Genomic DNA, 16,003 nt, shown 5'->3' on the forward strand with positions numbered 1-16,003 from the left:
TGGGGACAGTGGGTAGGTTGTAAAGAAAATAAGGAGCAAAACATGATTAATTTCTTGGAGACATGAAGGAAGGCATGAAGTAGGAAGTTGAGGTATATCTTGTTTGAAGGTTAGGGCTTGGCCATGCAGATAGTGGAGAAAGGAATCTTAGGTGGGAGCCAAGGCATATACCCAGGTATGGAGGCTATAGAAGGGCAGGGCCTTCATGGTATGGAAAGTAGAAGTCCCCAGGTAGAGAGAGAAGGGTCAGAATGCATCCGGCTCAAATGTCTGTCTGAAAGTTGATTCTGAGGTAACAGGGAGCCACTGAAAGTGTTTGAGTACAGCTGCATGACAAATCAGGGATGGCTCCCAGTCTAAAAGAAGTTAGACAGTTCAATATGTGCCCAGTGCTGGATGATATAACCATGGAGTTAGGACTCTTATGGACATTGCTGATAACTCTCCAAGTGGGTATGGATGTTTCCCCTGAATTTGGATGCAGAGAGTGAGGGGCTCTGCCTTGATTCAGTTTAGGGGGCTAACTTACATCTCTTTCCTGCCACTGCCGCCACAGTTCACTGCTGTCTGGACACTAGAAGGAGGCACAAAACTCTGTTACTCTGTGTTGCTGGGGGTTGGTAATGAACAGTCTTTTTTCCATTTGACATATAATTGACATAAAACATCGTATTAGTTACAGGTATACAACATAATACATATATATTGCAAAATAATCTCAACAATGCTGATGTCTTTCTGTATACATAGCCACTAAGGTTTTTTTCTTGTGATGAGGACTTTCAAGATCTATTCTCTTAGCAACTTTCAAATATACACTACAGTATTAATAACAATAGGCACATTATATAATGCTGCACATTACATCTCATGACATTTCTTTTATCCCTGGAGGTTATACCTTTTGACCCCCTTTGCTCATTTCGCCCACCCTACTCACCTCTGGCAACCGCCAATATGTGGTTGCTCCCAGTCTAAAAGAAGTTAGATAGTTCAATATGTCCCCAGTGCTGGATGATAAAACCACAGACTCTTTTACCATATGGAGAAAAGAGTGGGCTGTAGGCTCCGTGAGGCCGCTGCATGCCTGCCTATTCCCTGCTGTATCTCCTGTCCCTGACAATGAAGATGATGATGAGCATGATGTGAGGAAGGAGATGACGATGACGATGATTTTAATCTGTTGAGTGGGCTAGCAGGGGCCCACGAAGGGCAGATGACCTGTCTACTTGGCCGGGCAGCCAAGACTAGAACCTGGTCTTCTAACACATGGTCAAAGCAGAAGTCCCCAGGTAGAGAGAGAAGAGTCAGAAGGCACCTGTGGTTTGCTCTTTCACCTCATATTAGATCATATGGCTTTTCAAAAAAAATGGCGCCAGGCACTTGTGGGCAGGGGATTGCTGATGAACAAGGTCACTAATTAAATGTCTTCTGCTGTGTTCCTTCAGGGTGAACTTTTGCCAGACAACTTCACAACTTCAGTCTAAATGCAAACACTACCTGGGAAAAACACAGAGATGCACCCCCCCGCCATCCTCATCACAGTGACAGATGCGAGTTCAACAGAATGACAGGTGAATTACTCAGTAGAGAATAAACATCTTGACAAGGAAAGGGGAGGCGGGGGTGTGTTGGACAGGCCAGGAGAGCTTGATCATTAGAAGTATGGCTGATGGGGTCAAATCACGCTCCCATCACTTACTGCGTGATTTGGGTCCAGTTCCTTCACTTCTCTAAGTCCCAGTTTCTTCTCCATTACCAAATGGTATCAACCTCAAACCTCAGAGAGTAGTGGTGAGGACAATGCATGCAAGACAATGTAGCCTGGCACCAAGCCCTTGGGAAAGAGTGCCAGGTACTACAATTATTTCCTATGATCAAGTAGTATAGGCCCCTGCTCTCCGTGAGCACCACCGGCTGGCTGCCCTGGCCTTCCAGGCTAGAAATGTGCTTAGAAATCCATGTGGCATCATTTAAACCTGCGCTATCCTGCACAAGGGCCCTGCATCATATTTTAATGAGGCATCAACCTGCACAGAATAAAGGAGAAATCCTTTAAGCTGTTTCTCCAGGCCTGGGGCGCGCAGGTTACTCAAGGGGGTATGGAAAATGAGAAGGTGCCAGGGCTGGAGGAAAGGGGATGCGGGCAGATTCAAAGTCTTTTCTTTTATGTAGCGGAAGCTTCTTAGTCTGGCCACAGCCTGGGCCCACTAATGAGTCAAACCATCAGACTGGCCCTGAATGGCAGCTGCAGCCTTTGGTCAAATGCAGATCTTTAACTTGTCTGAATGTAGCTAATTTTAGCCAAGTTAAAAGGAGGTATGGAAAATGTACAACTTACACAGCACTAGATGAGTCCTTTCTAGAACATTCATCTCAGATTGGGCCAGCTGGAATGGCTACACTCTCAGTTGACCCAAGAGTCAGAGGCCATCCATTGGCCTCTCCCCTCCAAAGCCTGTGCCCAGGCGAGAGAAGAGCCACAGACCCTCAGCCAGAAATAGACAGGGCTGCCTGTCAGCTGACATCTCCCTCCCTCCTTGAGTAATGAGCATGCTCCAGGCCCAGGGGAGCAGCTTAAAGCACTTCTCCATTAATCTGTGAAGGTTGACGCCACAGTTGAAGACACAAGGCAGGCCTGTGCAGGACGGCATGGGTTTAAATGTAGCTGCACAGACCACCTGGCTTTCTGAGCACGTAGCCATGTTTCCAGCCTGGAAGGCCTGCTACACTCAGATCTAATTCCCAACATGGGCAAATGTGACTTTTCATAATTTGAACAAGTCTCTCAAAGAACCTCACCTCCAGCTGAAGCACCACTCTCTCTCTATTTCCCTCTCTCTCTCTCTCTCTCTCTCCCTCTCCTCTGGGTGGGTTTGAATCCTAATTGAGAGCTCAGTTTGGAGAAGAACCTGAAAACAGGTATAAACGGGTGCGGCAGCGCCACGGCAGCTTGACGGCGATGTGGGGTTTGCAAATCCACACAACAGATTTGGTGGTGGGTGAACGTGGACTGGCAAAGTCCGTGCTAACCCATTCATACTCTTCACAGGCGTCCACGCTCGTCTCCGGGCCCTGCCACGGAAGGCAGAACTGCCCGGCCGTTCCTGGCTACGCACGCGAGTCGGCACCCTCAGGCAGGAGCCGCAGTGCGCGTTAGCACCTGCTGGCAGCGCTTAGCAGGCCATGCTGACTGTAAACTTGAGGCCCACTTGAGTGCAGGCTCCCAATGAGCAGATGCCAGAGCGCGTGGTTTACCCCTCACTGCCCTCTCAGGACATGGGCTACAGCTGCTGACGCCGAGTTTAAGCGCTTACATCAGCGCACCATTGCCTAAAGCAGATGCTCCCTCTGGAGAAGTACTAGTAGCCTTAAATCCAGGGAGTGAGAAGGGCCTCCCCAGCGCCCTAGCGGGTTAAGGCTCAGTGCCGTGGTGCTACCGCTGCTGCTACGGCCTGAGTTCAATACCCGGCCCAGGGAGCCTAACCCACGTAAGGTGCAGGGGGACTCTCCTCTATGCCCACTGCTCCCGAGTGGTGTAATTCAAGTCATGTTCGCTCTTCCTGTGTGTCGCCCCCTCCCCGTGTCTGTCCACTCCCCCCGCCTCGTCTGCCCAATTTCTGTCCACCCCCTCCCCACCCCCCAACATGAGACCAGGTCTAATGAAACGTGAAGAGTATGAATGGGTGTAAAGAGCAGGAACGGGCACAGTGCAGGTTTTCTGATCCCATGCAGACCGGGTAAAGGAGGAGTCAGAGTCCTCAGTGGTTTTGCAGGTTTTTTATTGGGGTTCACCAGGCATATGGCAGGCAGGGGTGCTGGCTGGCAGGCCTCCCAGCCCCCAGCAAGTCTTCACTCTATCTGAGCTCTCTGGAGTTCATTCTGCTGCTTCTCGGCTTCTGCTTCTACTGCTGCTGCTGGCGTCCCTGTGACGCAGCCCTTAAAAGCACAGTCTTAGCCCAGGTGAATCCCATCTACCTATGCCCACACCCTATTCCAGGTGCCCGCCATCAGGCATGCATTCAGGACAAGGATCCATCATCTATCCTGATGGCGGAAGGGCAGAAAAGCCTGACATTTTCTTTACCCTACAATGGGTTAGCACGGACTTTGCCAGTCCACGTTCACCCACCACCAAATCTGTTGTGTGGATTTGCAAACCCCACATCGCCGTCAAGCTGCCGTGGCGCTGTGGCGCTGCCGCACCTGTTTATACCTGTTTATACCTTGCAGAGGACTACACAGAAAGTCTCCTCGATGCCGAGGATCAGCTCCACGATGCCGAGATCGTGCAGTTGAGAAACTACTACAAGGTGCACAGAGAGCTCTTTGAAGGCGTCCAGAAGTGGGAAGAAAGCTGGAGACTCTTCCTAGAGTTTGAGGTACCGCCTTGTCCATCTTACCTGCAGAACTAGAGTCAGCGCCCGGTTTCCTTTGCACGTTACTGGGTTCTGGGTCCCTATTTCATCAGGTCATGTTACTGCTGACCCCCATGTGTGTGACCCTTGTATGTGGGAGCACTAACCCCAGAGTCAACAGCTTGAATAAGTTTCTTGCATAAGGGACGCCCAGAGGCGGGCGGTGCAGATGGCTGTGGCTACTCTACCGAGTTCCTGGCTGCTGAGCTCACTTCTTCACCACCACTAAGAGCTGGGCCTCATCCGTGTCCAGGGAGGCTCCAGAGCGCACCCCCCCAGCATATGGGTGGCTTAGGGCCAGATGGGAGAGAGAGCCCTGTAGGGTAAGGTAAAAGGTATCAGGCTTTTCCTCCTTTACCCGGTCTGCATGGGATCAGAAAACCTGCACTGTGCCCAGTTCCTGCCCCCTACAATTGGCGTAAGTCGGCAGGATCCATGCAGACGGGTATTGGAGCCCTCCGAAGACCTGGAGGGACTAAGGAGAACAGACTGCCTGTGATGACACTGGAGGTGCCATGGCGGCACAGAAGGTGGATACGGTCCGGAGCTGTGGGACGAGACCTCGCATGGAGGAGACGCCCGAGAGGACCAGCCAACGACACCGGAAAGGACCAGCCAACGAAACGGAAAGGACCAGCCAATGACCCCTGAGGCAGCAGGCCGTTGCTGAAGCAGGGAGAGGCCAATGGACTTGAACTGATGGACTGATGGACTTGGACTGATAGACTGATGAACTGATGATCTTGGACTGACAATCCCGCCAGAAGGCGGAGGACCTTGGCAGGTTATTATTATTTTTTTTTTTTGAGAATCTGGGGGTGGCCAGTGGGCCTTGATGGCCAAAAGCAGCCTGTGCATGCCCAGCAGCCAGGTGGAGGAGAAAAGCCAACTAAGAAGGCAAAAGCTGGTACTGATGCTAAGTTGAGAAGCCCTAAGCGGCTGTTAAGCAGCCTGGGTATGCTGAAGAACTGTGAGTCTCGTAAAATCACCTGTGGGTGATGCCCTGCTCATTCTTGAATGAGGGTGAGGAGCTGAGGAACCTGTCCTTGGGGGATGGGTGGGGAACGTGGCTTGGGGTGGAGCCCAAGCCGAATGCAGAGTTTGGATCCCTGACCCATGTGCTTGTGCAGTGGGTTGGCTTGAGTGCAGGGGTCTGCGAGTCACATGGGTGGCTGTGAAGGCCAAGTGTTGGAGTGACTGCAGACAGAAACCCTGAGGGTTGGCAATTACCCCCAACAGAACAAAATTGCCAATCCCAGAGCTAGTGCATCCTGGGGGTGGATGCTATGTGTGCCTTGTAGCCGAGACTACAGCCAGAGAAGGCCAGGAAGCCTGACAGCTCCTGGTGTGTTATAGCAGATGCCGTGTGTGATTTCCCCTCCCTCATATGAGCAGTGCCTTCGGCAGCAGATTTGGTGGCTTATCTGCTGGTACCAATAATTGTCTTTTGCACTAGGTTGGTGCCCTGCCTGGACTTATTTGTGTTCTGTTGTATTTTATTATATTGTATTTTGTTATATTTGATGTATTTGCTTTTGTGGGCCATGGCTGCATTGTTTAAGTTTGATAAGAAAATTGTATATATATATAGACTGTATGGCAGAAAACCCTGAGGGGGTGGACTGTAGGGTAAAGAAAATGTCAGGCTTTTCTGCCCTTCCACCATCAGGATAGATGATGGATCCTTGTCCTGAATGCATGCCCGATGGCGGGCACCTGGAATAGGGTGTGGGCATAGGTAGGTGGGATTCACCTGGGCTAAGACTGTGCTTTTTAAGGGCGGCGTCACGGGGACGCCAGCAGCAGCACCAGTAGCAGCAGCCGCAGTAGCAGCAGTAGAAGCCGAAGCAGAAGCCAAGAAGCAGCAGAACGAACGCCAGAGAGTCCAGATAGAGTGAAGACTTGCTGGGGGCTGGGAGGCCTGCCAACCTCCCAGCCCCCCAGCCAGCACCCCTGCCTGCCATATGCCTGGTGAACCCCAAATAAAAAACCTGCAAAACTACTGAGGACTCTGACTCCTCCTTTACCCGGTCTGCATGGGATCAGAAAACCTGCACTGTGCCCAGTTCCTGCCCCCTACAAGCCCCTTGAAGACAAGAGCCTGCATCCTCCGAGGGCCCCTCCAGGCTCGCCACAGCAGCTCTGCCCCGATGCTAGCAAAGCAGGGAGAATCCCTCAGGCTCCAATCTAAACCTCTTACCCCTCTTACCCCAAGTGATGAGACAATTAAGAGGAGGGTGCAGTGTGGAGCTGCCAGAATGGAGTGCAGGCTGGCCTGGGGGCAGGAGCCAGGGCTGCTCTGGACAGAAACCCAACAACCTAGCAAGCTGCGCATGTCTTTGCATGGTTGATAACCAGTTTCATTGCACTGTGCTCACAGAACATGGTTGCTACAATATTAATTCCTTGAAATATGTTGAGATTTCTTTGTGGGCATTTTTTCCCCCAGTCTCACCCCATCTGATGCTATTAGTGACGTCTATGCTGCTTGTAAATTTCAAATCCAAGTTACAAGACAGCTAGTTTTGAGCAAGATCTGCTGAGAATTAGGACAGGCTTCCTAAGAGCCACTGTGGGGTCAGGGCTGGCTTCGCGGGCTTGTAACCCATACCCAGAGGCCCTGTGCTGGGTTTGCTGCTCTGCTGTTCACTGTCTTGAAATTCTGAATAATATTTGAACTTGAAGTCTCACATTTGCATTTCACAGTGGACCCACAAATTAGGAAGTCGATCCTGCCTGAGGTTCTGGGGCACTCCAGGGAACTGGGGCCACAGAGGCTGGCTTCTGGGGCCATCTCAAAAGCAGAAGAAAAGTGGGTGAGCCAGGAGGAGGAAGAGGAGGGCCGTGGTGGAGGAGGAAGACAGGAGAGCCATCTCCCGTGACCTTACCAGGCGCGCTGCCCCTCTCGCTTTCCAGGCAGCTTCCTCTGCACTTACTTGCTCTTCTGCAGAGCTGACCCTGGTGACTGCCTCCCTCTTCCCATCCAGGTCTCAGCTCTCCCAGAGGCCTTGTCTACCTACCCTGCAAGTCATCATAGCCTGCAGCCTCGTTGGATGAAGAACAAGGAATAACAAGAGGCAAGTGGAACAACCCAAACACCTGGCATAGTGTCTGGGATGGAACTGCTGCCAGGTAAGGATTGAATGAATGAATGAATGAAGCTGATGACTGTTGAGCCCCACCGTGTACAAGGTACGGTGCCAGGGAGACGTACACTTTCACTTACTCCTTCATACTAACCCATCTTACAGATGAAGAGACTGAGACTCAGTGAGGCTGAATAATTTTCTCAGGGACATACAGAAATTAACCTTTGGGTTCTTGAGTAGAAACCAGACTTGTTGAAATGCAGAGCCCACACCTTCCACTGGCTCCCCACTGCTCACTGCGATAACCCCATACATGTGGCGTGGGGCTTTCCAGGGACAGCACACCATTTCTTTACACCTGTTATCCTAGAATCATTCCACACTTTACCCTGAAATGCAGGCAAGATCCCTCCCACCTTTAGGAACTGTGGGGCAGGTGCTGTGTGAAAGCTAGAGGCCCATGCAGGATCCCAGCTGGGGGAAGAGCTAAGACCCCAAAGACGGTGACGATGCAGGCAAAAACTGGGGTTCAGCTCAACTGCTTGCAGACCCAGGGGACTGGAGCTCAGAACAGCCAAATCAGAACTGGGGAAGGGGTTAAACAGAGAGGCTTGTTGCCCAGAGAGGAAAAGGTCAGGGAAACTCGGATGAGGGTGAGGGCAGGGTCCCCTCAAGGCCCAAAAAGAAACTTCATAAGCAGACACTGGCCTGATGTCCAGTGAAATAACTAAGATGAGCAGCCATTCACTACGACTGCGGTGAATGCAAAACTCTAATGTTCCTCTCCACAGAAAAGCCAGCCCAGCAACAAGCGCCTCACAATTACAGAGGGAGTTCTATCTCGACACGGAGCAGACTGGAGGAGGGTGGCAGACGGGAGGGCCCGTGTGCCCTCCCGCATGAACATCTTCCCAGGAGAGTCTGAGGTGATGAGCCTCCTAGCAGCCCTGCCCAGCCCAGGGTGGCCCCCGGGACAGCCTGTGCCCACCTCTGAAGTCCGTGCAGGACTCACACGAGCAAAAATTCAGTGAGGGGACAGTGCTAAGGATGCATGTGTGACTGCTGAGTACATTTTAGAAAATATAAATAAACTTGAAGGAAACAAAAATTTACGTCACACGAATCGCACCCCCCCTTGGCCTTAGAATGTTGCTATGCTCCCTTCCAGGCTTTTCTCTTGGATGGGCAGCTCTAATAGAGGACCAGGTCTTCTGGCTAGACCACAGAGACATGGCAGCTCTGTCCACTTTCCTCACTGCGCCTCTCACACCCACACCTCCCACAGGTCATAGCCAGCCCCTGCTTTCACCTTAGCAAGAGGGGTCTGCAGGGCATAGTTCTGTGCAGGAAATGCAGCGCCTGTGCATTCTGACTCCACGTGCAATGCAGGATCCTCCAGAGAGGAGAACGCTGCACTCCGTGGTCTGATACTTGATTTTTCTGACTATAGAGTGAACCACTACCCACAGAGCCAAAGACTGCCGTGTGGAGGGTGGCTTGCTGGCAGTGGGAGAGACCCCCACCCCCACCCCCGAGTGTCAGCTTACAGCATCCTGATCCTATCCAAAGCTATGGGAAGAAAATGTCTCTCCCAGATGCCCAGGCCGGGCTGTACAGGCAGGGGTGGGGGTAAAGAGGCTGTAGCAAGACAGGCGGTGGTGACTTCCACAGAAGTAAAATGCCGAGGCTGGAGGGCGGCCCTGGGGGCCAGACACTAGAGCCCATCTGCAGGGTGGGCAATCTGGGTTGGTGTGCCCAGTCAGGGCACCTCAAACTCCTCCGGTTGGGAGGCTGCCCACGGCCTAGGCAGAGCGGAGGTAGTGGACAGTGGCTTGTCTTCTGAGGAAGGAAAGAAGCCCTAATATTGAGTTTATGTGCTCTTGCCAATCACCAGGATCACCTCTTTGTCCTCGCGTCAGTCGTTGCTTCGGTAAGGATGCTCGCTGTTCCGTGCCTACACAGCTTCTGTTCTCACAGGACTTCTATGTCCCAGGCCCCGTTTTCAGTCACCGAATAACCTACTAGACTCTCTCTCACACCCCTCCGAGGTAGGCGGTGGGTTGATGATAACAAGCATCCCGTCCGTAGGGTGAAAATGGTCAAAACCTGACAGTTTTATGTGGGTTGTCCAACATCATCAGGCCCCTCTACAGATGCGGGTCAGACCCATGCAGGACATATAACTTGCCCAAGACCACACACTGGGGTCCACTTTGAAGCTGCTCCCCCAGACTGATTCCCCAAAGGCTTGGCAAATTCCCCAAAGGCAGCAATTTGGGGGTAACAAGGAGACATTAGCCCCAGTAGGGAAGCATCCTGTCTCTCTCCCTCAAGCCAGCCCATTTTCTCCCCAGCCCCCAAAAGATGAAACTCCCGGATTTCCCTGACCCAAGAGTAGGAGCTCTGACCACAAAAGACCACAACAGTCTCCCCAGGGTACAGCGCTCCATTGCGGCACCCAGCCTCTCCCTACCTCTCTGTGTCACTGTCGCTGGACGCCACCTCTTCCAAGGCTGCCTGCAGGTCAGCAATGCGCCGGATGGACGTCTCCAGGTCTGTCTGGAGGGTCTGTCTCACCGCTGCAAGCTCTTCCACGTACTTCTCCTGGAGACGGAGACACAGCACATGTTGGCGTCGGGCATGAACCCCCACCGCAAGAGCTCTAGGGGAGACACTCCCAGGCTGAGCCTGGTTTCATCAAGCCCCTGTGACAGCATGGGTACCCGGGAGAGGTGAGCTCTGTGGCTGGGTTACTGGAGCCTCACAGAGATGCTTTGAAGTTTATAAAGGAAATGGGTACTTGGGGGCTCCAGGGCATGGCTACACCAGAGCTCACTCACCCACACCAGGGATGCTGAACCCAGAAAGTCCAAACCTACAGCCTTGCTAACTGCACTGCCAGGCTGCCAGTGCAAAGTGCACCCCTAGTACTCCATGGGTAATGGGTCAATGCTTCCCAGACACTCACACAGGTGGTTCTGGAAGCTGAGCCTCTGCCCCAGGGGTGGATCTGGAGCAGGAGGTGGGGGGAAGGAGAACAGAATGGCTTCCTTTCAGCTCCTACAACTACTCCCCCACTTTCCATCCTTAAAGGTGGCAAAGGGAAAGATAGCAATGGGTGGGGTTTCCAGCAGGAAACCACCGCTGGCTTTGTCGAGCACTTTCTGTGTCTGGTGCTGAGGGGGTGTTTCCACTCAGCAGCGCATTCCTCTCAAGCCTGACAGATCGGTCACTGTTATTGCTCCCATTTCACAGATGAGCAACCTGGGGACATGCAAGTTTAATGGTAATGCTAGAGCTCACGCTGGCACATCCAACTTTCCTCTCAGTGCACGCCCCCTGACTCTCTGATATTGCCCTAATCGGATTTTGTCCAGATGCTAGAAAGTCTCTGACTTCCATTTGCAAGATATTTCACATCCACCCTTTAATGCAGTGACTGTCAACAGAGGCTAGGTGTCCCCCGGGACACTGGGAGATGTGGAGAGTCATTTTTTATTGTCACAACTTGAGGGTATCACAGGTATCTCATGGGTAGAGGCCAGGGGTGCTGCACAGCAACCCACAATGAGCAGGATGAGAATTACCCTGCCCAAAGGTCAATAGTGCCCTTTCTGGAAACCCTGGGTTAAACCTGGAATCCCGCCTGCTGGGAATTGATCCTACCAGGAATAAATCAAAAGGCAGAACAAGGCTGTGTCCTGAGGATGCTTGGAACGGCGCTATTAATGACACAGAGAAGCTGAAAGCCGCCTCATCACCCAACGACTGGGAATGTAGGGAAATCACAGTGTGTCACTGGGATGCCATTAGGCAGACATTAACATCAGAAATAAGGATTAGGGCAGCGTGGAATGCTTCTGTGAAATAATATTAAGCAAATGGAATAGAACCGAGAAACACCATGCCCGCATCTGCATGCGAACACCACACGTACACTTGGGAAAATTCCTTGGCGAGTTGAGAATACTTACGGGTGGGGCTGGAGGGTTTCTGGGCTTTTCTTTTAAGTTGTTTGAATGATGTGAATTTTATTTTTAACTGTTGTTTTAAGGAACATGCACATACATACATCAACTAATGAGAGTGTAGAGGGGTGAAAATATAAGGATTTAGATCAGATCTAAGTGCAGCTCCTAGCTCCCCATTTTACTCACTAGCTGTGTGGCCTGGAACAGCCCATGGTCCCTCTCTGACGTCACCTTTAGTTGGCTGATGAGGAAAGGGGCCAGAAAAGTCACTCAGAGCAGTAAGGAGCAGAGCCTGGATTTGAACCCTGGTCCATCCTGCTCCCAGTGCAGTGATTCTGGGGCTCTATGTGCACACCCAGAGGAGGTCAGTGTGGACCAGGACTGCTGCCTGCTACAGGGACATGCCTAGTCCTCCTGGGTAGAGCAGTGTGTCCATCTACACCAGGTAAGTCTCTGCCTGTCAACTGATTTTGAGTCTTTTCTAATTTGAGAAAGAGAGAGCTGCAAGCAGGGCCGGGTGGAGCTGGAGAGAGTCAGGGTGGTGTGCGAGGGGCCAGTGGTACCGTGGAGCTGACTGAAGCCTCCAGCAGTGAAATCCCATCCTGGGGCTGACAAGGTAAGCGGAGACCTCAGGTGGGGCCTGAGTGGGAAGCCGAGGACTGTCAGGAAATGACAGATAAACAACTGTGGGATGCCAAGGTGGGTGCTGCCCCAGGCTGCCAGCATAGCAGCTCATACAGATACCCCCAAAATGGCTGGGTATAAAATCCCAGCAGCTTATGGGAGCATCTGCCTAAGCCCAGCTCCTTCCTATGACCAGGCCAACAGAGCCTCTGGGAATCGGCCACCTTCTCTCTCAGGACAAGGCACTATGTCTTTGGAAGACAGGGAGAGACTTTCTCAGAGCCATTTTAGGCATGTGGGGAAGCCCAGAGGAGAAAATGACCTGACTGAGGTCCCACAGTGGGGAGACCACAAAGCTGAACTGGAGACCCTGGGCTCAGTTTCTCTGGCGAGAGATCTCTAGGCCACATGCTGCGTGGCCTGGAGGAACACAGACGTCCCCACAGAACACTGAGCACATGCCAGGAAAGTTTGCCTGCGACCATGCTGTGCAGAGGGAACTAAGGCCTAAAATCAACCTGAGGAAGCCTGTTGGTAGGCAAGAGGACAGGACAGGGTGGGCACTGTGTCTCAAGGCTGAGTGGCTGGGGGTAAGTGGGTGGACAGACAAAATGGGAACCCAAGATAGTCAAACCCATAATATGAAAACTCTGGAGTTTGGATGCCCAGGTTCAAATCCCAGCCCTGCCACTCACTGGCTGTGTGATCTTTAGCAAGTTACACAACTGCTCTGATTCCCATGGGTAAAATAAGTGCGTTAGTGGCCTCCCTGCACAGGGTTGTCGTGAGGACTACAAGAACTTGGCAGAAAGGAAAGGCTTGAGCAATGGTAGCACTGTAATCATTTAATTCTCAAAGGAGATAAGGAGCATTGGGCAGTTGTCCCCATGTCACTGGGGAGGTCAGTCAAGTCCACAAAGAGAATAAGGAGATGGGATGCAGAGCCCTGGTCCAAAACCTTTTCACTATCCTTAAGGGGAAAGACCTGGCTGAAAATCAAGAGCAGCAGAGTCATGAGTTGGCTAAACAGAGCGAGGATTGTTGAGAGCAAGAAATCATGAAGGGCAGAGGGTACGTGGGCCCAGGACAGGGTCAGGGGGACTGCTACCTCCTCCCGCCTTCCACCATGGCCCTGTGCTCTCCACACCCCATCCTCCACCTGCCAGGGGAGTCATATCAGGCTCCATGGGAACACCCCAAGGAGACAATCTAGAAAATGTAGAGTCTTGTGTAATCAGCAATCAGCAAACCTTTCCTGCTTCAACTTGAAAACCAAATCGAGCCTGCTGATTACAGAGACCAAGTCATTAGGCAAAACGGATGCGGTGCCCCAAACAGTCTCCCTGGGGCAGACAAAACAAGGTTCCAGCCAGAGACCACTCAAGAGACACGAAAGGGCACACCCCAGAGGGGCATACACGGAGTATGAGGGGGACACTTCACACTCATCTCAGGACAGGGCGTCATGCCTTCTCCCACCCTCCAAGGACCAAGAAGTGGGCCACAATGAGGTCAAGACCATGACAAGCTAAGGAGGCTGTGCAATACAGGTGTGAGCTTAGTCTTCTCTGATGCTCTCTCTCTGGAGATTTGGATCATGGAGAAGCTGGGCAGAATGTCAGGAAGTAGACCTATTTAGATCGCAAGAAGCATGAAGCAAAAACCCACTAATAAATATATCATACACCAACATTAAATGTAGCTACAATGTAGTGGTGCATGCATTGTATTAGCCATGCAAGATATACTGATACACAGCACATATTCATTATATATACTCATCATTTTTTCAATAAACATTTAGTGAGCACCTACTATGCGCCAACACTGACCTAGGTACAAATGATATCGATAGATGATGTCCCAACTTCCACAGAGCTTACATGCTTGCATCTACCTTCTCTCTGTATTGCTGGTATCTGAAACACAGCAGGCACTCAAGATAACGCATTGGGGTTAAGCGAACGGTGTTATTACATGATCAGAAGTGATTAATGAAGGAGGGAACATTCGTGAAAGCATACACACCATTCACATAGAGATAAATAGACATGTATCATGCATGCTTGCTGGCCTCCCCAGCATCCCTTAAGAGAATCATTAACCCTTGTTAAACTCCCAAGCTACTCCCCCCTGGAGCATGAAAACTAGTGTTGGCAGAGTGGAAAACAGTTCACATGATAATTAGGGGATACAATTAAAATCATCTCTTCTGAAGTTTAATTAGAGGCTAATATTTAAAACTGTTGTTTGTTTTCTCTGCCCAGGGCATCTTAATCTTCAGAGGATCCTCTCCCATATGCAGATGCACAGGACAAGCCTACATCAATCTCTGGACTCCGGAGGTTGCCTCTCTAACCTTTCAAAGTGCCCCCCAAGACCTCCAAAAGTTAATTTCACATAGTTTACATTATAGATCAGACTATTTGGAAACATTCCCCCCCCTCAAAAAAAAGACCTGATGAAAATTCATCTTATTATTTTCTTCGATGCAGTAAACATGAATAGGAGCTTCATGTTACAGATCCTGGTGCTCAAAAAAATTGTATATACATACATGCTATTTTATTGACATGTATATATACAAATGTATGTGCATATGTGTATATATAGATACATACATACAAATATTCCTAATTTGACGCAAAGCACATACTTGTTGAATTGATTAATAAGTAATAAATCTCCTACATGGACAGGCACTCTGCCAAATGTTTGAAATGCCTTACCTCACATTTATAAACACCCTCAGAGTCCAATTTATATAATGTATTATATAAATACATTAACTGAAGAATATTAAAAAGCAGTAGCAGAGTTATTATTTCTGTGCGTTGAAATAGCAAGTGATTTTTAAATTTTCCTGGGTATATTTTTTAAGATTTTCTGCAAAGAGTATGCATTACTTTTATTATTGGAAAATTAAAAATATACAAGCTTATTCTTCTTTGACATCACAAGAAAGAGTCGGTCCCCTGATTGACCAGCTTGATGCCTTGCAGCCTCTTCGTTCTCATTTTATAATGAGCAAGTTGAGCCTCAGAGAGGTTGAGCCACTTGCCAAGAAATGTGCAACCAAGACATGATGACTTGAGAGTTGGGCCCAGGGCTCCTGATCCCAGCCAATAGCTCCTTCCCCACCCTTTGCATCCCGTGGCTCCAAGGATGCCTGTGTCTCCAGAGGTGGGGAAGGCTCCCCAGAAAGAAAGATCATGAGGAACTTTGACTGTTCCATTCCAATCATCCACTCTCTTGGGAAAAATGAGGTTGCAGGGGATGATAAAAGCCCTGTGAATTGCATCCTGGCAAGTTTCCCAAGGCCATCTTGGAAGGAAGTGTTCAGTCTCATTTTGGGAAAGGGAAGAGTTGGAGTGCCCATTGGAAAATCAGGAAGTATGCATCAAATTCTCTTAAGACAAGAAAAGGGAGCCCATCCTCCAGTAGAAATAAGGCCCGAGGAGAAGGTGGTTATCACTATCATTTTCTTCATAATCATCCCCAAAATTATTTTATTTTTATGATATGGTAACAGACACAGAGAGACTCATTCCAAAGTAACACAGCTAGAAAGTGACACAGATTCAAGCTCAGATCTACCTTTTTCCAAAGGGTTAAGAAATAATTGGCAATGTCTCCCACTCTTTTCTTGACCAGTGGCAGGCATGTCCAATTGATCACCACACAGACCCAGGCAATCTGTGGCCAGAGTCCCCTTTCTGAACCACAGAGCTAAGGGCTTCATCCCTGCATTGCCTTTTGCTCTATCTTTCAGCATCAACCAGGACTCCCAACTTTGCCATGCTTTAAATGCTTTCAACCCTGAGCCTCCATGGTGGCCTAGGGCTTAAGTCTCAGTGCTATCACCATTATGGCCTGAGTTCAATCCCCAGCAGGGAGCTAA

The 16,003-nt window shown here is 50.4% G+C and overlaps 1 protein-coding gene across 1 annotated transcript in view; it reads right to left on the reverse strand.

The window, feature by feature from the left end:
- The window catches only part of MYO18B (myosin XVIIIB), a gene marked incomplete at both ends in the record, with an annotated part of 216,639 nt that overhangs the window by 16,605 nt on the left and 184,031 nt on the right, over positions 1 to 16,003 (reverse strand). The window contains 2 exons of the mRNA XM_084253221.1: positions 530 to 574; positions 9,981 to 10,111. Of these exons, the coding sequence (XP_084109347.1) occupies positions 530 to 574; positions 9,981 to 10,111 (176 nt within the window). The remainder of the gene's footprint in view (positions 1 to 529; positions 575 to 9,980; positions 10,112 to 16,003) is intronic.

The sequence above is a fragment of the Talpa europaea genome, assembly GCF_964194135.1.
Source record: "Talpa europaea genome assembly, chromosome: 14".
In the NCBI taxonomy this organism is placed as follows: Eukaryota; Metazoa; Chordata; class Mammalia; order Eulipotyphla; family Talpidae; genus Talpa; species Talpa europaea.